The following is a 23,812-nucleotide window of genomic DNA, read 5'->3' on the forward strand; positions in this document are numbered from 1 at the left end:
CTATTTTTGAGAGAGAGAGACAGAGTGCGAGCAGGGGAGAGGCAGAGAGACAAGGAGACACAGACTCTGAATTAGGCTCCAGGCTCTGAGCTGTCAGCACGGAGCCCGACATGGGGCTCAAACCCACAAACTGTGAGATCATGACCTGAGCTGAAGTTGGTCAGTTAACCAACTGAGCCACCCTGGCACCCCTTTCTGTGTCTTCTTACCAGAATTTATGTACACTACTTAGTGAAAATCAAGACATTCTAGGATGTCTTTTCACATAGCTTATTATTGAGAGTAAAAAAAGTATTGGTTCCTATAGGAGCTCTCATGCAGCCCAATACATGTTTATCAGATGGCCAAGGGCTTGGGTAGGAAGGGGTTGGTGGGGAGCTGATATTTTTAGCTTATGTCCTCAGGCTGCTCTTTCTTCTTTGTGTGTAGTGCCGATCCGTCCAGGACAGGTTGCATTCACAGCATTCCCTTTACAACTAAGGGAAGGCTCACCTTCCGCCATGCACAGATCGTACATACTTGGTCAAGTTTGTTTTCACCTTGAGTTAAATGTAGATCTAGACATCTCCTCTTCTGAAATGAGGATGGTTGTAGCAGTGCTGTATTTCTTGAAAATTGGGTTTACCATAAGGATTACTGTATTTTTGGGGCACCTGGGTGGCTCAGTCGGTTAGTCCTCTGACTCCTGATTTCAGCTCAGGTTGTGGTCTCACAGTTCGTGGGTTTGTGAGTTGGAGCTCTGTGTGGGGCTCCACACTGGTGGTGCAGAGCCTGCTTGGGTTTCTCTCTCTCTCTGTCTCTCTCTCTCTCTCTCTCTCTCCTTCTCTCCCCCCCCACCCCAGATAAATAAATAAACTTAAAAAAAAAAAATTACTATATTTGTTTAGCATGAGACTCAGAATGAAGGCCAAACCACATTCACTGAGTTTTGATTTAGTTCCTACCATGTGGAAAGGATACTTAAAAAAAAAAAAAAAATCAACTAAGGGTTATATAATTTCGAGTCCCCAAAGAATCACAGAATCTAAAGTTATAAGAGATCATAGAGCCCTCTAACTGAACCCCCATCCATCCTACATGAAATTCTTGTGCTACCAACTTAGGATTGCCAGATAAAATACAGGATGTATGGTTAAACTTGAGTTTGAGATAAATAACAAATTACTTTTTAGTATAAATGTGTCTGAAGAATTGCTTGGGGCATGCCTATTGGGGGGGAAATATATATACATATGTAAAACAAATTATTCGTTGTTTATCTGAACTTCAAATTTAACTGGGTGTTTGTATTTTATTTATTGTATTTGGCAATGCTACCAGTAGTAATAACAATATTAACAATAGCAACAATACTTGCTAACTTAGAAAAACATTATAGCTTATTGATTAAGATTGTGTACTCTAGAACCAGACTGCCTGGGTTTGAATCATAGCTCTGCCACTTACTAGCTTGTGACTTTGAGCAAGTTTTTAAGTTTCTCTATGCCTCAGTTTCCTCATTGTAAAATAGGAGTGAAAGAGTGATAGGGTTGTTGTTAGGAGTTTAATTAGTACTGTGTAAGTGCAAATGTGTTTGTGTTCGATCAGTGTTCATATTACCAACGCTTACTGGCTCTTCGTTACAACATCATGGGCATTTCTTATCTGCTTAATAATTTTAATAATAAATCAATCTGTTCTCAGCTTTGCCTCAAAAACAAGTAGACCGCTAGTAATCTGTCGTTGGCTTCACCTGGCTTTGGCACTTGGAACCACATTTGCTCTCGGCCATTCTTCCATGATTCTTTAATGATTTTCAGTTAGGATTTCACCATTTCATTCCCTTTTGCTCTTAGTGCCAAGAATTGCCCTCTGAGTAGTACTGGTTGCATCTGGGTGTGCTCTTAAAACAGCCCTGTCTTCTCTCCTACTCTTTCATGGTCAGCCCTTTCAAGCCTGAAGATCTTTCTGGTCAGTGAAAAGGGGAGCAGAATGGCAATGGAACCATTCCATATGTTCACCTTCACATGCAAATGTTAATTTTCAAATATTATCTGATCTATCCCACACTTGGCTCATTTGTGTTCAATAATAACACCAAAGCCGTGTCTCAAATACATTAATATGCGACAGAAGAAGCATCTCAAGGTATACAAATTAAGGAAAGTGCTGAACTTTCTATACTGTTTGTTTTAATGTTTTATTTATTTTTGAGAGAGAGAGCTCATGAGCAAGGGAAGGGTAGAGAAAGAGGGAGAGAGAGGATCCAAAGTGGGCTCTGCACTGTCAACACAGAGCCGGTTGAGGGGCTCGAACTCCCAAACTGCGAGATCATGACCTGAGCCGAAGTCGGACTTTCAACTGACTGAGCTACCCAGGTGCCCCTATTCTGTTTCTTTAATTGTCGTAATAAGCCTATCAGGTAGGTGCTATTGTACGCCATCACCCATTAGCCACAGCTTAGAGATGTGACCTGCCCAAGGTCAGAGTAGAACCGGGTTATCTGACTGGATTCCCTGTGCTACTCTGTTTGACACCCAGGTCCTATCATATAAATATATAAATGCCCCCTTGGGGGAGGAAATGTCATCACTTTACACCTTTAACTGCGAAATTTCCAAACATTTTGAAATCCTTGATTAAAATAAATAATTTTGAATATGTGTATTTTTTTTAATGTTTATTTTTGAGGAGGGGGGGGAAGGGCAGACAGAGAGGGAGAGAGAGGATCTGAAGCAGGTGGACAGCACAGAGCCCAATGCAGGGCTCGAACCCACGAATGATGACCGACTGAGCCACCCAGGCACTTCAAGTATGTGTATCTTGTCGTGTTTGTTGTTGTTTTCTCTCTTTTTTTGAAAATAATTTTTATTTTCCTCTAAGAGGGCAGAGAGTTTGATCTCTTCTGTTTTGTTCATTGCTGTATCCCCAGTATCCAGAACAGTGCCTGGCATATTGTAGATGCCCAATTCAAACTAGTCAATTATTGAATAAATAAATGGAAATATTTTTATGTTATAATAATACTTCATGTATTTGGGCACATTATAATGTGTTGTATAAAACAGTTAAGAGTCAGTATGAACACTTTCTCTTCTGAAAGGCCTTCCTAGATTCCCCATGTAGAAATAATACCTTTTTTCCCTAAACCTAATCTGTGTGGGGTTGTAATTTTCTGCTCCAAATAATGTCTTATAGCTATAACTCAGTTTGCCATAGCTTCTAAGGAGTAGGACTGTTCAGTTCATCGTGTATCTATTTGTTAAATGAGTAAGTAAATACATTTTTAGTATACCTAAGAGATATGAAAGTTCCAGGAAAAAATACTATTCGAGAAAAGTAATGATACTTGCTCCTTTCACTTCTAGGTCACTTCTGTTTTGTTTGTTTTGTTTTGTTTTGTTTTGTTTTGTTTTGTTTCCTAGCCATACCTGTCCCCTGTCTTAAAAGGATGTGCTTCAATTCATTTAAAATAATGGTTTCTTTTAGTAGCACCTTGGTAATTTATCTCATTACTCTTCCTGGAGAGGATCAGCACCCGAGCTAGTTGGTAATTGCTTTTGTCTTTATTTGTAATCTTTTAGAAAACAGGTATTTGAGCTTTTTGTTTGGACAGTCATTATGAATTCCTGATAACATCTGGTTACTTAATTTGAAAAGTGTGTAGCTGTGAAGATTAATGCTGGACCTTAACTGGATATAAATTCAGACATATATAGGATCCGTATTAATCTCAGTCAACCCTTTCAAGCAGATGCCATATTTTGGGGAAAAGGAAATTGAAATGTACCAAGGAGCGGTAAGTAACATGCCACATAAATTACTGTAGTGTTTGGGGCTTTTATGACGCATGGGTAGTTTTTCTTAAAGTTGGTAATACATTTGCATTTTCTTATTATGAATTATTTATTGGGGAAGCTCAAGTAGGTGACAGTGTTTGATTTTTAATGTGCTGCTGGTTAGAATGCAGCTCAAAAAAGCGTAGGGCTATCTAATATAGTACTATTATATACAAAACTAGTCAAATAGGATGTAGGACCTATAGCGTGTGTCGGGGGCAGCAGGGGGGAATTCCTCTTTCCACACAGGCCACAAAATTCTCTGGACTAAAAAATCAGTAATGGGTAAAAAATAAATAGGGCGATGAGAACCAGTCTCTCCAAATCAGAACCTTAGTTAAGCTGTGGCTATGAATGGAACATGAAAAATGAATCTTTTCATCATTTCTTTATTAATGTGCCTCTGGTCCCTATTCAGATCCAGCTCCATAGCCATTTTCGTTGTGTGTGATGAAAATAGAAACTGTAATTCTAATTAATATATTTCCTTACGGGATTCAGTATTTCCCCAGGCCTCTCCTTCTCTGCATCTTTTTCCTTCCTTCTTTCCTCCACAGCAGACGCACGAGAGCGTTCATTAATCCTGACCCCTGGAAAACAAACAAAAGAGAGCCCACACAAATTCATCAGTTGAAGTGGAAGGCAATTTACCCAGAGCAAGAGCCCACCCCATTGTTGCCAGATGAATGGTACTGGTAGCTGGAGCCCAAGGAGGCTGCCACGCGAAAGACCTTTGATAATGCTGCCTTTATGGGATCCCAGCACAAGGGAAACACTGTCAACAGAGGCTAGCCCTGCCCTGGCGCCCTGATCAGCGGGGCCCCGGGGGCAGCAGGCACGGAGCTGGCTTGGCATTCTCAATCCTGGCCAAGGCCAAGGCGGGGCGGGTGCAAGTGCTGTGCATTCACGTTGTTTCTTTCCAGTTCTCGGAAAAGCCTTGCTACATGAGTCCCTCTTAGACCATTTATCTTTTAAAGAGTTCTCTTTAAAGAAATGCCCTAGAATTGTAAAAAGTGTATTTATTTTTAACTGCGAATGGTCAGAGTGTTGTAAAATTGGTATTTGCTGAATGCCTGGTACTGTGGTAGCTGCAGCAATAATAAAACACCCCCCGGGTGCTGACTGTGTATCACTGTCCAACCCCATTTCACAGATGAGCAATCCTCTTTCACAGATGAAGAAACTAAGGCTCAGAGAAGTTAAGTACTCAGATCTGTTGAGTATTGGACAATATTATCCCTACTTTAGAGATGGGACCAGTGAGGGGTAAGACAGAGTCTAAATGTCTTCTCACTGGATCTGCCATGCTCACTGTTTGATGTTAGGTGGTCTTAAATGCAAGGAAAGTTCTTCAGCTTTGTACCACATGAAGTATTTTCCTTTTTAGTAATATTTGAGGTAGTGGTGTTAAACTCCAAGAAACTGAAGAAAGTGGGACTGAAGTTGTCCTGACACCATGAATTTCTTGGTGAATTTGTATTTCTGCATAGCTAAGCTAGCCCATGAGAGGAAAGCAGAGTACCCCGGGGAGGAAATATCGAGATGTGGTAGGATTTTTTTCATCTATTGAGATGAAAACAGACTGGTCAAACCAGTTCATTCCTTTAAAGGACTATACCTCTTGCCCTCTCATGGGAAATGTTGGGTTCTCTCCTCATTCAGAGATAGTTTCACTTAATTTCGTCTAGGGTTCCAGAGTCTCTGCCTTACCTCTTAGAAAAAAAATTATGTAGGGATTTAGAATTCTAGTAAAAGTCAGATCCAGGTTTTTAGTAGGCCTCTCTTGAGACCTGTGGCCCAGGTGTCTTCAGAAACATTTAGAAATGGAAGGTCGTCTGCAGAGGCGTGTCAGGTGGAAGGGTGTGGTGCTGGAGCATCTGAAGATGTGGTTCACTTCTGAAGGCTGAGTCACACACTTTGGAGACAGAAGAGTCCTTCCCAAGCCCATCTCCATTTTGTTAGGTGTAACTCCTGATGACCTAGGCAAGCTTAGGAATTCTTGTGTTATGCAACCCTTAAGACTGGAACTTTACAGTGGCGAATTCATTTCTGAGACCAGGAAAAGAAACGCTAATGTATTGCTCTATCTGACCATGGTTTTGTTTTCGTTTTGTTTTTGCTTCTCTAGGCTCAGTATGAAAACCCACCACATATCTATGCTCTCGCAGATAATATGTACAGAAACATGATCATTGACAGAGAGAACCAGTGTGTCATCATCAGGTATGGGAAAGAACCTTATGAGGGCGTGAGACCATGCCGAAGTTAGCATTCTGTCAAGGAACAGTGCTTTTTCAATAGCTGCTGGGGTCAGAGGCTGGTTTAGGTACCTGGGTAACCAGCAGGCGATCTGCTTTGTCTTGGGTTATTTTATAACTCCACATCATAAAAGCTTTGTGTTTTCAGGGGATTGTGGTTCATACTTCGGTTGCTTAAGGCGTTAAGGCTTTAGGGCACGTGATTCCAGCCTGACCTCTCTCTGATTGTCACTGGGCTCTGAGCTGACATCATAAAATATCTCCCCTCCCATTTGACTGCCTTCCCTCTGTATTGGAGACCCTTTATGTTGTAGGTACAATAAGCGTGTTTCACTATTTTGTCGGCTGGAGTCCCTACGTCCCTCTTTTTCTTTTCCTTAATAACTGAGTAGTTCACATTTGAACTTGTTTTAGTATCCTTTGTCATCGACTTTTAATCTTCTGAGGGCATCACTGGCAAACACCAGCCTTAAGTGTCTGTGGCTCCATTTCAAAATCCTTTCAACCTTTTAGCCAATTCTGTGTCTTCGCTGGGTTGAAGTGCTTTTACCATTTTGTTTACTATTATGAACATTTTCAAACATATGGAGAACGTAAGCATCCATGTTCCCATCACTTAGAACTTGACAGTTGTTAACATTTTGTCATATTTGCCTTCATCTCTTTAGAATTTTATGTATATTTTTTTAATTAAAAAAATTTTTTTAACGTTTATTTAGTTTTGAGAGGCAGAGAGATTCAGAGGATGAGCAGGGGAGGGGCAGAGAGAGAGGGAGACACAGAATCTGAAGCAGGCTCCAGGCTCTGAGCTGACAGCACAGAGCCCGATGTGGGGCATGAACTCACCAACCATGAGATCATGGCCTGAGCCAAAGTCGGACGCTTAACTGACTGAGCCACCCAGGCGCCCCCTATATATATTCATTTTTGAGAGAGAGAGAGAGAGAGATAGAGAGAGAGAGGGACAGAGAGAGAGAATACGAACAGGGGAGGGACAGAGAGAGAGGGAGACCCAGAGTCTAAAACAGGCTCCAGGGCTCTGAACTGTCAGCACCAGAGTCCAACGCAGGGCTCAAACTCACAAGCTGTGAGATCATAACGTGAGCCCAAGTCAGACACTTAACCAACCGAGCCACCCAGGTGCCCCAGTTCTTCTATTTTTTTAACCGAAGCACTTTAAAAAATTTTTGAGTTCTGAATATTTACAAACATAGACAAAATGAGAAAGAGTATTATAATAATTTCCTGTGGATCTATCACCCAGCTTATACAGATGTTCCTATATGGCTAATCCTCTTTTACCTTGTCCTTCATCCTGCCCCCACTTGGTTATTGAAAGCATATCCTAGGTAGCAAATTATTTCACTTGTCACTGATTTAAGATGTGCCTCTAAACTATCGTTCTTATCATAATTGATAAATGAATAATTCTTTTAATATATCTAATATTATCAGTATTCCAATTCCATGTCTGTCTTACAAATTCTCTTTTTTAGTTGGTTTATTTTTACTCAGGTTCCAAACAAGGCTCACACATGGCACTGGGTTATATGTGTCTCAAGTCTCCTAATCATTAACGGTTTTCTCTTATTCTTTTTGTTTTCTTGGCATGTACTTGTTAAAGAAAACATTGCTCCCCTGCAGAATTTTCCACAGTCTGGGATTAGCTGGTTGTATACCATGACGTTCCTCTGTCCCCAATATTTCATGTAAATCTCTATTTAGATCTAAAAGCTTGATCAGGTTCAGATTTAATGTTTTGGCAAAAATGTTTCATCCATGATGCCATGCCCTTAATGCTTGTTGGTCTCTCTTCATGTGATGTTCAGATTACCAGTGGGTCCATCCATTATAGATTCTCATTTCACATCATGGTTTCATTTGTGGTTGAAAAGCAGTTATTTTCTAATTCTGTTATTCCTTCCACATTTATTGCTGGAATTATTTAGTTACCCTAAAATACAATTTATGTGGGAAAACTAGATACAAAGCTTGATTTGTTGTCTTTATTTACCGATTTTCAAAGCAATGAGTTGATGCCCTAGCAACCTCCCAGGATAAAGTGTTATTTTCAGTATCATTCCAAACTAGTAGATTTTAAATATCTTGTCTGTTTACTTACATTGCAGTTTTTCTTTGGGGCTCAAATGGTCCTGTTTTTGGCCATTGGGAGCCCTTTGTATTGGCTCCTGTGTCCTTTGACATGACCCCAGTTGTCTTTGATAGTTTTCTTATCTAAGACATCAGGCTCTCAGGGCTCCTGGCTGGCTTAGTTGGTGGAGTGTGCGACTCTTGATCTCAGGGTTGTAAGTTCAAGCCCCATGTTGGCTGCAGAGATTACTAAAAATAAAATCTTAAAAAAAAAAAAAAAATGATGTCAGGCTCTCTTGTACGTTTTCTCCTGATCCCTAGAGTCAACCATTTCACCAAAAAGTCCTGGTTCATTTTACTGGAAGATGGTACTTAGAGACCATCAATCTAGTCATTAAGACTGCTAACAGGCAAAGAAAAAGAACTTTTTTTAAGAAAAACAATGAAACATGAGTTCATACTGATAATTTCCAGTTCATTTTTAAGATTATAGGATTTTTACTTCTCTGGTTTTTATATTTGTACCCCATTTTTTCTTATGCTGAAAATCTTTGTTCCTGGTGACATTATCACAATTATTTGCTTTATACTGTGTATGTAAAAAGTATAAATATAAGTGAGTAAACATATATAATGGGTAAAACACATAAGTAGTTTTGTTAATGCTTTAAAATAACTACCAATATTATTAATAGCAAAACTGAGTTCACTTTAAAATTTGTTTGTTATTCTTTTTGTCCTTCAGATGTACAGGCAAAATATTGAGTTTTAAAAGTCAATTAAAAGAATCTATTTCTGTGTCTTTTGTGCCAGTCTAACCTAACAGTTAGGTTCATTTATTTTATTTTGGATTTTAGTGGTTTAAAAATTTTAATTTTAATTTTGTTTTATAATTACATAAAACATTTACATGATTCTGAAGTGAAAACTATAAAGCAAAAACACTGAAGCATTTCAAGGGTAAATACAGACTTCAAGTATTTCAAGGTAAATACAGACTTCATGACATTTTGCCTCTAAATATTTCCATATATATCTCTGGAAAATAAAAAACGCTTTCTTTTTTTGTACCAGGATCATTATCACAACTAAATAATTAATAATAATTTCATATCATCTAAAATTAAACAGGTTCACATTCAAATTTCTCTGTTACAAACATGTCCGTACCCACAGGTTTATGTAAATCAAGGAACACTGGTTGCATTTTGTCATGACTATTCTTTTTTTTTCTTCTTATTCTACCATAGTTCTCCTACTGCCCCCATTATTTTTTCATGCCATTGACTTGGTGAAAAGAGCAACCTCATTTCCTGATAGACACCTTGTAGATTTGTCTAATTGCTCCCTCATGGTCTAATTACACTGAGTCCTTCAACTGGACTTTCTGTAAATCGGAAGTTAGATCTAAATACTTAATTAGATGCAGTTAAGCTCCTTTGGAAGGGGATACTTGGATGATGATGAGTTGTTGCTTAGCAGAAAATGCTTCTGTTTGACCCCAAGTGGAGCTCACTGGCCAATAGATAATAGATAGGAGGCATTTCCTTACCTGGCATTACGTTAGAGAGTATTGGGTGGGTTTTCAGACACACTCCCTTGCCCTTTGTCCTTCCTCCTGGGACTCTAGAGAGATGAGAAAGAAGGACTGGTCTTGTTGCCTGAGCTTCACAAGTCTGGAAACTGCTTCAGTGACCCAGCCCTCCTGTCTCCCACCCTCACCTCCCCCTCATCCATCCCTGCAGGTGCACGGGCACTGAAGCAGGACCTGTGTTCTTTAGGATCCTTCTCTGTGTTCTTTAGGATCCTTTAGGAACCCTCGCTGTTCAGCTGGCAAAGACTTGAACACCCTGCTCTAAGGATTTCTGTTGCAGTGGCTATGCTATAATTCAGGTGATGGTGGAGCAAGGATCTGCTTTGGCTTGTGACACTACCCAGAGTTAGGGCACCCTTCACAGGCTAAGGGACAGTCCTTCACAAGACTGCTTGCCCTTTGGACACCAGCTGCAAGTTTGGGGGTTTCAGGTCACCCTCACTTCTGCCCAGCTAGATAAAAATTCAGGGGTTCCCAGCACCGTTGGGTCCAATAATTTACCAGAATAGCTCACAGAACTCATCGAAGTGCTGTGCTTACAATTATAGTTGTATTATAGCAAAAGGATACAAATCAGAACCACACAAAAGAAGGTCTGGAAGGGGTCCAAATGTGAAGCTTCTGCTCATCCACTCCCCCTGGAGTCATGGATGGTGTTACCTCCTTCCATTCATGTGTGAGTTGGTGGTAGCGTTGCCAACCTGGAGTATGGCCAACTGGGAAAGTTTACGCAAAATTTGTTGTCCAGAGTTTTAATTTGGGCTCAATCACACACGGCCTGCATGGCTGACTTTAGTGTCCAGCCCTCCATGAGGCTTCGGGCTAACACCTATAGTCTCTAGTTCCTCCAGGGGTCAGTACTTATATGATGCTTTCCAAAGCCCTTATCACAAATCATTGTCCAGTTCCAAAGCCCCCAGGCAAACAGAGACACTCTGTGAGGCAGGATATTCCAGGGCCCTAGGGATTACCTCCTGAGATAGAAGGCAAAAGCCTGACCTCTCTTTACTACCTAAGAGCCATAGTTCATCTGCTTTGAGAAAGTAGATTTGCTATCTGCGTGATGCTGTGGCTCACTCTCACCAGCTCTGTGATCATGGGTAGCAAACCTAACACTTGTCTGGGCCTCAGTTTCTTCATCTGTGGGTGGACGGATCTCCCAGTTTGGGAACTGTCTTCCAAATAACACTAGAGGAAAGCGAAGGCAGGGAAATGCCGTTTGGAGTAGAGAGGCCCAAGTTTGCAGCCACTGACACTGGGAGAGCTGTGTGCTTGTTCACTTGGGGCTGAGTCAGATGCTGTTGGCCTGAATGCATTTGGGAAGAGAAAACAACCTAATTTTCCTGGGGGCTGGAAGGGAGGCCTTGTCCTTGTGCTAAGGGCTTCTGCCATAGCTGGTCAGACTAGGAATTTTTAGTATCATTTAATTAGGAAGTACAGAATTAATGACCTAATCTCTCCCAGGTTCTTTTAAGAGACCTCACCGCCCAATTTCCCACCAGGTGTCACTTTGTCTACAGGATGAAATGCACACTTCACATGGGATGGATGATGGCAGCACACAGAGGCAGTATTATCAGTTTCCTCCCAGATTTACTCATGTTTTCATAAGACATGGATATGGTGACAGGATGGACAGATGGGTGACCATTGCAGGACAAGAAATCAGTGTAACAAATTGAATTTAAAAAGAAAGAACTCAAAGAAGAAGACAGGCTGCTTTCTCAAGTATAGGCCTCCATCAGAGTCTTGGTCCTGAGTTTTGCAACTGTCTACAGACTTGATTTGTGAAAATAGCTGGGGTTGAGCAGGCTCAGGTAGACTGACACTGGCCAACCACACTCATGAATGAGTATGGATTAGACTTAAATTCATGATTTTATAAGGAGAATTCTGCCCTGGATGGTCAGTTAATTGTTTCCCAGGAACACAGTCCACGAGGAGAGCCAGATTCCCGTTTCCAGTTTGACTTCAGAGCAGATGGATGAGCATCTTGGTGAATGTCCTCAGATCATGGCCCCCATAACTATGTGGAGACAGGGAAGGATGTTGCTCTACTCCTGAGAAGTCTACTTACCTGGGGAAAACCCATGATTTCTGGTGTTTATTTTCCTGTCCCGACTCCCTGGTAGGTTGGGCCCCTTTCAGTAACCTACATTGTCCTGCCAACCCCTGCCATCCGTCAGATTAAGTCTTAGGAATAAACACCCAGGATTTGCCTTAGGTGTTCCCCCAAGTCTTCCTCAATAGCTCACTGGCAGAAAGGCTGGAAAAGTGGCTGCTGTAGATGCCAATTTCATCCACCGTGCCTTGCATTCTCCAATTTAACTTTACAGGGATAAAGATTTCCAATTCCCGAACTGCCTTTATTAGTTCAGCGCCTATAAAGAAATCTAGACTCCGCGTCTAGAGATCCTGTTTCAACTGATTTATGGTGGGCCCAGAACATCAATATCATTTTTTTTCAAGCTCCCCAATTTTTCTAGTTGAGAACCAAGACTAAGGCAACTGGAATCCTAATTCCCAGTCCTCTTGTCCACTAGTGCAGGTGGATGCACTTCCTGAATGCCTGCCCTCTGCTGGGCGCTCTCCGCAACAGGATGTTTCCCCATCAGCCTCACAGCCACTCTGGGTGTCGGCATTATTGTTTCCCAAGGTTTCATCCAGGAACGGAGGCTTAAGAGAATTCTAAGATCCTCAAATTAGTAAATGGCAGAGTCTCTATTTGAACTTAGCCCTAGCCTGATTTTAAACCTCATGCGCTTTCAATACACGCTACCGTATTTGAGCTAAGTGCTCAAATGTCCCACGTTTCAGTGGAGGTGTTAAAGCTACCATCTACTATGAGGTGAGGTTTGTTATCCAGGACTTGAGCTCCTAGGGTAAAAGTCTCCCCGCCCCCCACCCAAGCACAGATGTTTGTTTTAACCTAATCCTTTATAGGTTGTTGGCCATGCAACCCAGGCAGCTGATGATTATGCTTTGTCATCAGTAGAGGACAGACAGATGGACTTAATGAAAGAGCACGACCTTACTAATATATTAATCTCAATTTCTTAATAAGAATGCATATATAAGTAGGTGACCATACCTGGGTCATTTCTTTATCTTGATTGACTTGTTATCCCTGGGCATGTGTGAGGGGATTATGGATGTATATTGATGCATGCATTTGGTGTATTCTGTTAAAGAAGCCCTTCATCAGTGGAGGAAGCCAGCAGGCCAGCATTACAGATAACCCTGCTTTTCACCCCGCATTATGTTCCATTCGAGCCATGTAGTTTTAAGTGTGTACGTTTATCATTTGTATTGTTTTTAATGTTTATTTTTTGAGAGAGCAAGAGAGACAGAGTGTGAGCAGGGGCTGGGGGGCAGAGAGAGAGGGAGACACAGAATCCGAAGCAGGCTCCAGGCTCTGAGCTGTCAGCACAGAGCCCAACATGGGGCTCGAACTCATGGACCACAAGTCATAAGACCTGAGCCAAAGTCAGACACTTAACTGACCGAGCCACCCAGTCACCCCTAAATGTATGCATTTATCAAAGACACCCTGATGTGCTACTGAAAACTATGCCTATTTGGCACATAAAAATAAAACAACTGTGTATTATAAAGTGGACCTTTTTGAAATAATAGAATTCTGATATTAAGTAAGCATTGAATAAATATTCATTTTGTTCACACTTTCAGACTCGAGGAAATCTTGATGATGTACATGGTTAATATCTGTTTAAGAAGCTATCTTAAGAAGTTTCAATGGATACGTTCATTTGATAAATTTATAAGGAGATGTATTTCAGTTATTTGAGTTCTTCTCAACTAAAAGTTGGGATCATTCTTTATCACATGGGCATTAACACTGTCATATTACATGAAGACGTGAGAAGGTACTCCAACTGTGAGAAGTAAGAGAGCCTGTATCTCCAGTGCTGGGCTTTCTCCTAAACGGCGGGTTCAAAAACTGTGGCCCATTGTTGTTAAAGTTTCATCGGAACAAAGCTACGTCCGTTTGTTTCACATTATCTCTGATTGTTTCTGTGCTTCAGTGGCACAGTTGAGTAGTGACAGAGAACATATCTGGGCCTGTACAGGAAAAATTTACCAACTCCTGCCTGAAGCACAAATGTATCATCGTAATAGTCTCCTTTATGTGACATACCAGTGTCTCAAATTGCACAAGTTCATAATGGTTCTTTTTTCATTTTACCCCCAAACTTACACCTCCACAACTCTCTCTTCCAAACATGGTTGCCAGATAAATGCTCCTATTTTATCATTTATTTGATTTTTTTAATGTTTATTTATTTTTGAGAGAGAGAGAGAGAGAGCACGAGTAGGGAAGGGGCAGAGAGAAAGAGGAGACACAGAATCCGAAGCAGGCTCCAGATGCCCCCGAAATTATTATATCATTTAAACTATGTTGCACTTCTGCTAAAACATCTCAGTGGCTCTCCATTGCCTAGCAGAGTCCAAAGTCCCTAGCTTGAGACACCTCTCACTCTATTTTCTGCTACTCTAACCAAATTGCTCTACTCTTTTCCCTCCAGTGGGTCAGGTTCACTTCCATCTCCAAAGCCTTGCCTGGGTTGTTCTCCCCGCCCCCCACCCAAACCTTTCTCATCAACCTCAACCCAGTGATCTTTCTACTTTCTGAATTTCAGTAGCAACTCATATAGTCCTCACTTTCACCACCTATTTAATAATATTATTATTTAATTTGCATGTGCTCATTTTAAGTCGTTTTTCAATCTTTGATGACTAGAAACTGTTGTTAGGCTTCTGGGTTTCTCTGGTACACACAATAAATGTTTATTTAATGATACTTTTGAAACTGAAACACTTGAAGTGAGCTCTAAGTACAATTTGCATTTAGATAAGGGGGAGATCACTTTGGACTACAACGGTCAGCAAAGGGGTCACAGAGATGTTGGGTCTTGATTTGAGTCTCCCCCCACCACCCCACCGCCAACCGAATGTGTAGAAAGAAGAAAACATGAATGGCCTGGGATCTTCTGGAACCCATACTGTGTGATGGGGAGAGAGTGGGGAGGATGTCATTGTGGTTGCTAAAAGTTTCTGCTGACAAACTGTCCTTGTAAATTACCTGTGGGCCAGAACTGGGCCTTCCACTTCTGTTTCTATATTATAGCCACATTGCTTTAGTGCCGGACTGGTCGATTTGGGGAGGTAAGTGTGGTTGGGTGACAGGTCCCTCTTTGAATGACAGGCCGGGTGATCTGAGACAAACCTGCAGACCTTGGCAATCTCTTGCAGGTCTCTGAGCAGACACACGATGCACAAAAGTCTGGTTTGCAAAATCGAGTCTGCTGGTAGAAAAGACATGGGACCTTGAAGGATACAGATAGCGAGTGAGGTTATGAGGGCCTGACCTGAGCTGGACAGGCAAAGGGGAGACTGATGTGTGACATTCAGTAAGCCTGTGAAGCACTAGGAGAATAGGAGGTAAACATGGACTCTGGAGAGTGCCAACAGAAAAAAACACAACAGCTCTGGCTACATTAGTATTCTTGACATCGATGAGCTCCTGAAGACACGAGCAGACACCTGCGATTCCAGTGAATGAGCAACCCATAGCTGCTTAGCTCATTCATCTTCTGTGCTACAAAATCCAGAATTCAAATTTGTGTTTTAGATTTACATAGTGTTACCTTTGGCTCTCTGAGAGGCATCATTGCCAATCTTTGTAACAAAATAATCATGGTGTGATAAAAGAGAAAGGAAGACCAGCAAGTTTTTCACGTATTTGTTATCATCTCTATATTACCTTCTTGGCAGTATGGCCAGAGCATTGCTAGAGCCTTTGCTAACTGACCTCTGTGGGGACTTACGGGGCCATGGAGAACATTGATGTGGCAGTTTTATTGCTGCCATCAAAGGTGAATTCCTATCACTTTTGGCCCACATCAGCTCTTGCCATCCTAGCTTGCTTTAAAGATGTGTTGTCAGTTTGAAAGCATCACGTTGGGTGCAAGTTCCTAATTTTATTTTTTGCTGGAACTATTCGGATACAATTGTTTTCTACAGAAGAGGGCATTCCGTCCTTGATGGATCCAGCACTAGTTTGCAAAGTCTTCATAGGTGGCATCCTGAGTACGTGCCGAATAAATATTGTTTCAGGATTAAATAAAGGGATGAGAGGGATTTTGAAGGTACATCAATAGCATTTGGTGACTGAATATGAAAATTTTCATAGAGGAAAAGGAGATGGGTGTCACTATTGGGTCTAAGATTTCTGAATTGTCTGCTTCAAAAGACATCTTGGATTTGAACCCCTAAGGTTTGCAGTAGTAAAGGTTAAAGATTAAAAGATTTGGGGGCACCTGGGTGGCTCAGTCGGTGGAGTGTCCGACGTGAGCTCCATTGCATAAACTCCATTGCTCCGACTTCGGCTCAAGTCATGATCTCGAGGTCTTGTGAGTTCGAGCCCCGCGTCGGGCTCTGTGCTGGCAGCTCAGAGCCTGGAGTCTGCTTCTGATTCTGTGTCTCCTCCTCTCTCTGCCCCTCCCCCACCTGTGCTCTGTCTTTCTTTCTGTCAAAATAAATAAACATTAAAAAAAATTTTTTTTAAAGATTAAAAGATTTAAAAAAATCAGAGCACCTCCAATATTTGGTTTATATCCCGTCTCTGCTCTCTGCTTGTGCACCTTCAAATGTCTCAGGGATTCTCAAGCTGCCTTCCTGTCTTTGATGTATTTCAGGAACCTTTTATTATTAGCATTGGAACTCTTCTGTGTCTGTTGGTCCACTCCACTTCTTGTTTATCCCAGCAGCGTTGGCCTTCGAGGCTCCCTGTCCCTCCAGCCTGGCTTTGGGAGGCCCTGTCAATCCACACCCCTGGCTAGGGTCTGCATGAGGACTGCCCTCTGGCTGTGGGCTTGAAGAGCAGGGCCTCAAATATACCCTTTCCCCCCCAAGCTTGCTGCAACTCTTACCTTCCAGCTTGTGTGATTGTTGAAATTCCTTTATCACCAAAGAATGTTGTTCAGGAAGGCTGACTCACTAGCTAATTAATATATTATCCCAAACCATAAGAGTAGCTTTTTTTTTTTTTTTTGAGGATGTGCTCAACATCTTTCACTGTCCCCCTTTACGCGTTTCAAGAAATTGAGTCTCAGACGTAAGGAGAGACGTAAACACCTCACATTTGAAATGTGGCAAAGCCGCACTCCAAGCCCGGGCTACCTGGCTCCATTATTGTAGTCTTTCCACTTCTCCCTGATGCTGTGAGCCAGCAGGTGTCAGATTGTCTGGGCGATAATCCGTTAGCACCCACTGTCTTGTGGTGTAGTGGAAAGAAAGACCTGAGGGCTCGAGGCACAGGGTGGCTCTATTCTGTTCTGTATAAACTATGTGGAGTGTGCAAGCTTCAGTCACTTCACCTACAAAATGAGGATCAGTGCCTTAAAGGGAAAGCTGAATAGGAAATACCCATAAAAATGTTTTTAAACTGTTAAGAAGTGATGTAAAATATTTGCTAATAACACTGAAAAGAATTTCAAAGCTAATAAGTAGCTGAGCTGGGGTTCAAACTTGGGTTTCAGACTAAACATTGGGTTCTCGCTATTACATCAGTCTGGGCCAACAAGAGCATGGCTGTAAGGCCGTTTTCTTGGCAGACTAGAGGTGAAATTTTGGTCTGCTTGACAATAAAAATTGATGGGGAAGAAATAAGAGCTCTTTGTCTTGTTCACACTTTCCTCATTATGTGAAAGAATGAATTTTTATCATTTACTCAGTAGCTTTGGCAAGTCTGTTTAATTTTGTATTTTACATTCTTAGCCATTGCATGTACTTGAGGATTTATTTTTCGATGTCTTGACGGTATCTGACAGGTGACCCCTTTCTCCTCAGCCCTGGAATCCCCCAGGTGGGCAACAGAGATGCTTCACCTCAGACTTCCTTCTTTCCCAGATCCAGGAGGCCTGCCAGGAAGGGAACGTGTGAATTGAATCTTTGAAGACAGCTGTCCAGAACCTTCTTTGATGTGTTTCTCGTTTTTTTTTTTCATTTTTTTTTTTTTAAGACAGAGAGAGTGACAGGCATGAACAGAGGAGTGGCAGAGAGAGAGGGAGACACAGAATTTGAAGCAGGCTCCAGGCTCTGAGCTGTCAACACAGAGCACGACGCGGGGCTCAAACTCGTGAATTGCGAGATCGTGACCTGAGCCAAAGTCAGACGCTTAACCAACTGAGCCACCTGGGCTCCTCTGTTTCTTGTTCTTGATCACATCTTGTCATGTGATCACAGGGATGCAGGCTATTATTTGTTCGTTCCCTCTGTGTGTGAGAGATAATGAATGTTTTTGGCAGAAGCCTTCAAGAAGTGTCTATCAGCAAAGACTCAGGTGTAGGTAAAAATTTGACTATGCTATGAACTGTGCTATTCACGGAGTTACTTTGTGGAACACTGTTGATTTTAATTGACCGGGAACTCCATATGAGGATTTAAAATGTATGCCCTCATTTGAAAGCAGTAGCGCTCAGGCATTGCCAGCAATGCCACTCACTAGCTATGTGTCCCTGAGCAAGTTGCTTAGCCTGTCTCATCAAAGAATGGGGATAAGAGTAGCACCTACCTCGCTGGGCTGTATCACTCAGATCAAATGACTGATATATGTGAAGCCCATACAACAGTTTCTGATGTGCCTTAGCTGCCCACTGGACAGTGCTATAATTATCAACTCCACTAGTTTGCTCCTTTCAAATCTCCTTTGGAATCGATGTTATTTCTCACCTTCTGGATTATTCTTCAAACCCAAATATGTTCATCCTTTGAACTCTAGAATTAGAGAAAAATATTTTTTTTAACTATCCCTGTATTTGTTATCCTTAGGTTATACCTTTTGAAATAAGAGTCAAGTTCAATACTAATAAGACCCTCTATCAAAGAAGTAGGGTTTGAGAGAATCGGTCCCAGTGGGAATTTTTCAGAACTTCATTCTCTTATGAATCTCCCTGCCCTGTTGACACCATTGACCTCCAGCTCCCTTGGCTTCCGTGATGATTCGTCCCCCTGCTTCCCCTCGTGCCTCTTCATCCTTTCCATCTTGAGCAGTCTTGAAATGTCGGTGTCATTTAACATGCTTTCAGCTGCAAACAACAGAAAATCTAACTCAAACTGGCTTAGAAATTAAGGAAATTTATTATCCCACATAACAAAACATGCAGAGGTTGTACAGACCTCAGGGCTGGTTGCTCAGTGGTCCATTGATGTCATCAAGGACTCAGGTCCTTTCCACCTCTCTGCTTCACAGTCTAGACATCCTAAGATTGGTTCTGGTTCCCCTTGGTGGTTCCAGGTGGCAGCCAGTGGCAATTAGAGTGATATATTTCCTTCTTTACCTCCTAGAAGAGAGAGAAGCCTCTCCCATTAGTCCTTCCCTTCAGTCTAATTAGGTAACTTTGTTAATATGGACTCTTGAGTTGCTGGGTGTGGGGGGCGGGTCAGGTGCAGATGGGTTTCACTGAGCATGGGACCAGCTTCTCTAATGCCCTATGCCTGGTGTACCAGGCAAGATACCTGAACCAAGTCAGGAAATTGTCAGGGAAGGGGGGGATGGAGGAAAGAGCTTGAGTGGGACCCAACAGTGGCCACTATGGTCCCAGTGTGGCCGGTGCTCAGTCATGCTTCTCCTTGGGAGTCTGACTTACTCTCACTCATATCATAGTATTTTCATCCAGAACATTTCCCTATGCTTCAGACTCACATTTTTAACTATCTGCTAGCCATCTCTATCAGCCACTAATCCAGACAACTTAAAAGGGATATATATATATAATATATATATATATATATTATATATATATTCACATGTACACAAGTGAACAGATATTCTGTTTACTTTCTCCCCCCATCCTCAGACTTGCAACTTTGCCTGTTAACACTCTTTTAAATGATTTATTTTGAAGTAATTCTAGTTGTACAGAAAAATGGCCAGAATAGTTCAGATAACTCTTATATCTTCTTTACCTAGCTTCCCCTAACATTTTACCACATTTAGGCTCTCTCCCACCACTTCCCCCTCCATACACACACGTACTCATAATTATTGATATTACCAATGATATTACTTATTTTTCTCAATCTTTTAAGATCAAGCTGCAGATGTGATAACTCATCAACCCTAAACTCTCTAGTGTATATTTCTTAAAAACAAGAAGCTTTCATACATAACCAGTTATAATACTCCAAATCAGGACATTGATAATGGTACAGTGCTACCTAACCCACAGGCCCCATTTACATGTTACCAGTTCTCCAGGTATCTCACTTTCCCTTTTCCTCCAGGCGTCTTTCCAGGAATACAGTATCTCTTCAGACTGTCATTTTGGAACATTTCCTCAGATTGCAGTTGACACATTGTGGGGTTTACTCAATACCTGTCAATGTTTCTGCTCTTTGTAGTTTTAAATAAGAGTTCAGGCATTTAATTTGGTAGGGTGGCCTCAGCTTGGATCTGTCTGGTGATTCCTGCTGAGCAGGACTTCAAATCAACACTGTGCTCTTGATCAGCTGGTTGGGCCTATACATGTCTACAGTGTTTCTTCTGATTAAGTTTACCGTATTTTCTTTTAAGACATGTTAGCGTTTTGTGGGCATATTCTGAGATTATGGCAGCACCCTGCTCCTCATCAAACCATGTATGGACTATACATCATCCAATATTATCAATATCTCGATCCGTGCAAACCCTTTCATACTGGCCCTTGTGTGCTTGACGTGTCCACATCAGTCTCTGTACTTTTTTACTCATTGACACAGTGACGTGTTCCAGGCGCAGCTTGCGTTTTCCCTGGGCCAACCCTGGAACTGGCCATTTCTTCCCTTTAATTATATATATAATTAATATATATACCACACACACCACTCACATACTTATGACTATTTCTGTGAGTGTATGTACTGATACTTTTCATTCCAACAGTTAAAATGGATGCCTTTCTTTTTTTTTTTTTATTTTTTTTTTTTTTAACGTTTATTTATTTTTGAGACAGAGAGAGACAGAGCGTGAACAGGGGAGGGTCACAGAGAGAGGGAGACACAGAATCTGAAACAGGCTCCAGACTCTGAGCTGTCAGCACAGAGCCCGATGCGGGGCTTGAACCCACGGACCGTGAGATCATGACCTGAGCCGAAGTCGGACGCTTAACCGACCGAGCCACCCAGGCGCCCCTGGATGCCTTTCTTTTTATGTTTATTTATTTTGAGAGAGAGAGAGAATGAGAAGAGGGCAGAGAGAAAGGGGGGGAGAGAGAGAGAGAGAGGGAAAGGGAGAGAGAGAGAAAGAATCCCAACGCTGGGCTCAAACTCACGAACCATGAGATCATGACCTGAGCTAAAATCTAGAGTCAGACGCTTAACCCACTAAGCCACCCAGGCGTGCCAAAATGGATGCCTTTAATACCAATCCAACCCCTCGGGGTCTTTACTCTTTTCAAATCTATTAATACTTTCTCTGACAATCAGAGTCTTGTTTTGCCTTATTTTCAATGTATTCATCAATTGCTCGATCTAATTTGTTTGCTCAGTCTGATTAGTCCCCTGATCACCGGCCATCTCTTCCATTCATTATCTCTATGCTCCCCTCACCACCACCCCCACGGCTCTGAGTCCCGGCCCACCGAGCCCACTGGCCCTCACCTCTAGGTGGCCCCTCAAATGCCCTTCACTACTCTGCATTCTTAGTCTCTGGGCTCCTACGACCACATGATTTCGCATCCCTGGCCTGGGGGTTATTTAAACTCTTACCTTAGTGATATGGCATCCACCAGCTCCTGAGGCCCCAAACTGAGATGTCACTCTTGATTCCTTCTTATCCATCTTCTGCCTTACTCCATCCCTTGCTAAATTCTGCCAGTTGTACTTCTAATAGGGCAGGAGTTTACTCCCTCCCATCTCTTGACACCCCTTCATCTCCTTCGCCTGGCCCCTGCATACCCTTTGAACCTGGCTGTCTCCTTCCAGTTCAGCCTCCATGCTCCACGCGTGCTTCCCATTAATGACTGCAGCACTTCCCAACTGTGCTGAGCACCGCTGGGGTGTGCGAGCTGGCTGCAGGTGGCCCACTGCTGGGCATACATAATATTAAAGAATGTACGGAGGACGATCCCATGTTTAGTTTTATTTCAGTGTTCCTGCTTCAGTCAGAGAGTAAGTCTGTTCTGTGCTCGTTTGTTTTAAAGCCTCTTGCTGATCTCTCTCTTTTTTTTTAAGTTTATGATTTATTGGGGGGGAGGGGCAGAGAGAGAGACAGACAGAGAATCCCAAGAAGGCTCCATTCTGTCAGTGCAGAGCCTGACTTGGGACTCGATCCCATGACCCTGGGATCATGACCTGAGTTGGACACTCAACTGACTGAGCCACCCAGGCACCCTGAGATATTTTGAGACTAGGAAGGGAGAGATAGGAATAGATGGGCGAATCTTCCAAATGATTGACTCTCCTTATGCTATGGGATATCTGCTCAAAAAATATGACTGAAATGTTTTCACATTTGCTGGAGTAAGTTGAAATGAATTGGAAACACTATTGATCTTTTTAATTTTTTTTAATGTTTATTTTTGAGAGATAGACAGAATGCAAACGGGGGAGGGGCAGAGAGAGAGGGAGACACAGAATCCAAAGCAGGCTCCAGACTTCAGGCTGTCAGCACAGAGCTGAATGTGGGGCCTGAACCCATGAACCGTGAGATCATGACTTGAGTCAAAGTTGGACTCTTAACTGACTGAGCCACCTAGATGCCCCAAAAACACTATTGATTTTTAAGTGAGGAATAACTTTTAGACTTCAAAACGCAATTATGGTCCTTGAATCCAATTATTAATATACCATTGTAAATAGCTTTTTTATCCCCAGAACATTCTTTCCATTTCTTTGAAATTTTAGCATATGTTTCTATTTCTATAGCTAATGCACACAACATTATTTCCTATTTAAATTGATATTTCCTATGAAGTCTGTCTTGACTTTGTTCTAAATTTGTTTGACTGGTTCACAGCCAGCTATATAAGAACTAGGGAGTTAGTTAAAAATCTTATTTCTAGGCACTGTCCTTGGAGACTGGGATGCAGCGGGTCAGAAGTGGAGCCCAAACATCAGCATTTTAAAAGCTCTGTGAGGGGTGCCTGGGTGGCTCAGTCAGTTGAGTGTCCAACTCTTAATTTTGGCTCAGGTATGATCCCAGGGTTGTGGGATCAAGCTCCGCATCAGCGTGGAATCCACTTGAGACTCTCTCTCTCTCTCTCTCTCTCTCTCTCTCTCTCTCTCTGCCCCTCTTCCCCACTTGCTCCCTCTCTCTAAATGAAATTTTAACAAAATTTTAAAAAAGAAATAAAAGTACTTTAAGGATTCTCGTTGGCTGCTGGATTTAGGGACCAATGGGGCATTTTTCTAATTTAAAGCACATACAGTTCTAGAGTATTTTTTTTTTTTTTGTCCACTTTAGAAGTCAAGTGAAAGCAATTAAATTAAGAAAGACTGCCTATAACTGTAATCAGAGCAAATTTCCCAACTGCTGTGAGATGCAAAGCAAATAATTTTGGATATGCTGTATAGTGTCTGATACTTTCTTTTCACTTGGGTTTTAGTCCAGGGGAAGAAATGATATTTTCCCATCCCAAAGGGCCAGTATAATTATGGTTGTATATATTTTAAGCTTCAAATAATTATGTGACATTCTGTTATTGTACCATATTCTGAGCAAATTACAGCCTCTGATCAATAAAACGTTTTTTAAGTGTTTATAAATGGAAACCAAGAGATGAAAATTCCAGTGAATATTAAGCCAGAACTAATTATTTAAAATTTTTTTAACGTTTATTTATTTTTGAGACAGAGAGAGACAGAGCATGAACGGGGGAGGGTCAGAGAGAGGGAGACACAGAATCTGAAACAGGCTCCAGGCTCTGAACTGTCAGCACAGAGCCCGACGCGGGGCTTGAACTCACGGACCGTGAGATCATGACCTGAGCCGAAGTCGGACGCCCAACCAACTGAGCCACCCAGGGGCCCCCAGAACTAATTATTTTAAA

The 23,812-nt window shown here is 41.9% G+C and overlaps 1 protein-coding gene across 2 annotated transcripts in view; it reads left to right on the top strand.

The window, feature by feature from the left end:
- The window catches only part of MYO1E (myosin IE), a 213,756-nt gene that overhangs the window by 88,116 nt on the left and 101,828 nt on the right, over positions 1 to 23,812 (top strand). For both annotated transcript variants that reach the window (XM_030318066.2, XM_032593630.1), the window contains exons 3-4: positions 3,689 to 3,778; positions 5,947 to 6,041. In XM_030318066.2, coding sequence (XP_030173926.1) covers positions 3,689 to 3,778; positions 5,947 to 6,041 — 185 coding nt within the window. The remainder of the gene's footprint in view (positions 1 to 3,688; positions 3,779 to 5,946; positions 6,042 to 23,812) is intronic.

Source organism: Lynx canadensis, chromosome B3 (assembly GCF_007474595.2).
Source record: "Lynx canadensis isolate LIC74 chromosome B3, mLynCan4.pri.v2, whole genome shotgun sequence".
NCBI classification, from domain to species: Eukaryota; Metazoa; Chordata; class Mammalia; order Carnivora; family Felidae; genus Lynx; species Lynx canadensis.